The 1227-nt window shown below is 68.0% G+C and overlaps 1 protein-coding gene across 1 annotated transcript in view; it reads left to right on the forward strand.

Annotated features, from left to right (window-relative positions):
• The window catches only part of LOC102241182 (SH3 and multiple ankyrin repeat domains protein 2), a 68703-nt gene that overhangs the window by 54549 nt on the left and 12927 nt on the right, over window positions 1-1227 (forward strand). Inside the window, exon 4 of the mRNA XM_014533995.1 lies at window positions 174-244. Within this exon, the coding sequence (XP_014389481.1) occupies window positions 174-244 (71 nt within the window). The remainder of the gene's footprint in view (window positions 1-173; window positions 245-1227) is intronic.

Raw genomic sequence — 1227 nt, forward strand, 5'->3', positions numbered from 1 at the left:
GGCTCCCCTCAGACCCGGAGTCTGAGCCCAGACACCCGTGTGGCCCGGCACGGCCCGCAGCTCTCGGATGCGCGCCAGGTCCTGACAGCTCTCGTGCTGCATTTCAGCTTCGTAAACGTCTCCTTCGTTTGTAAGGATCAGTAATGGCTACACCCGGCTCTGCTCACACACAGGGGACTGTGCTACTACGGGGGAGGGGTTCCCCGTGGCGCAGGCGGGGGCGTCAGAGGCTCCCCCGGTCACGGTAGCTGAGGGGACTGGCCCGTGTGGTCATGGAGCTGAGGGGACCGGCCGCGTGTGGTCATGGTAGCTGAGGGGACTGGCGTGTGTGGTCACGGGAAGCTGAGGGGACCGGCCGCGTGTGGTCATGGTAGCTGAGGGGACTGGCGTGTGTGGTCACGGGAAGCTGAGGGGACCGGCCGCGTGTGGTCATGGTAGCTGAGGGGACTGGCGTGTGTGGTCACGGGAAGCTGAGGGGACCGGCCGCGTGTGGTCATGGTAGCTGAGGGGACTGGCGTGTGTGGTCACGGGAAGCTGAGGGGACCGGCCGCGTGTGGTCATGGTAGCTGAAGGGACCGGCCACGTGTGGTCATGATAGCTGAGGGGACCGGCCACGTGTGGCCATGGTAGCTGAGGGGACCGGCCACGTGTGGTCATGGTAGCGAGGCCCTGCAACCCCCGGGCGGGGAGAAGCCTTCAAGGAAACAGATTAAATCCCAGCAGCGAAGGAACCTGCCCTGACCTGCAGGGAAGGCTTCATGGAGGAGGCAGATGCCGGGGCTGGGGCTGGGGCACCGCTGGGCGGTGGGGACCAAGGGAAGGGCCTGAGGGAGGGGGAGCTGGGCCGCAGGGTGTGGACGGGACGCCGGGCCGGCAGGAGGAGGGGGGGCTGAGGACAGTGCCTAGCTGGGGTGTCCCCGCCAATTAATTCCCTGAGGGGTGACACCAGCGTCCCCCAACATCGCGAGGGGAAGGAGGTGCCGTGGGCCCAGACCCGGGGAGGGTGCCCGGCTCCCAGCCCCTCACACCAGCCCCCCAGCTGGGGGTCCAGCCTCTTCGATGGCCCGAGCTTCGTGGGGAGTCACATCCCCGGAGCGGGCAGCGCGGCCTCGGAGAAGCCCTCGGCTTGAGGCAGAGTGATCGGAGGTGGGGGTGGGGTGCTGTGCCTCGAGGGGTCCCACGTGGGACACTCCGCCCCCAGCTCATTGTGGCCCCACCCCCTGACTG

Source organism: Myotis brandtii, unplaced genomic scaffold (assembly GCF_000412655.1).
Source record: "Myotis brandtii unplaced genomic scaffold, ASM41265v1 scaffold1236, whole genome shotgun sequence".
Classification (NCBI taxonomy): domain Eukaryota; kingdom Metazoa; phylum Chordata; class Mammalia; order Chiroptera; family Vespertilionidae; genus Myotis; species Myotis brandtii.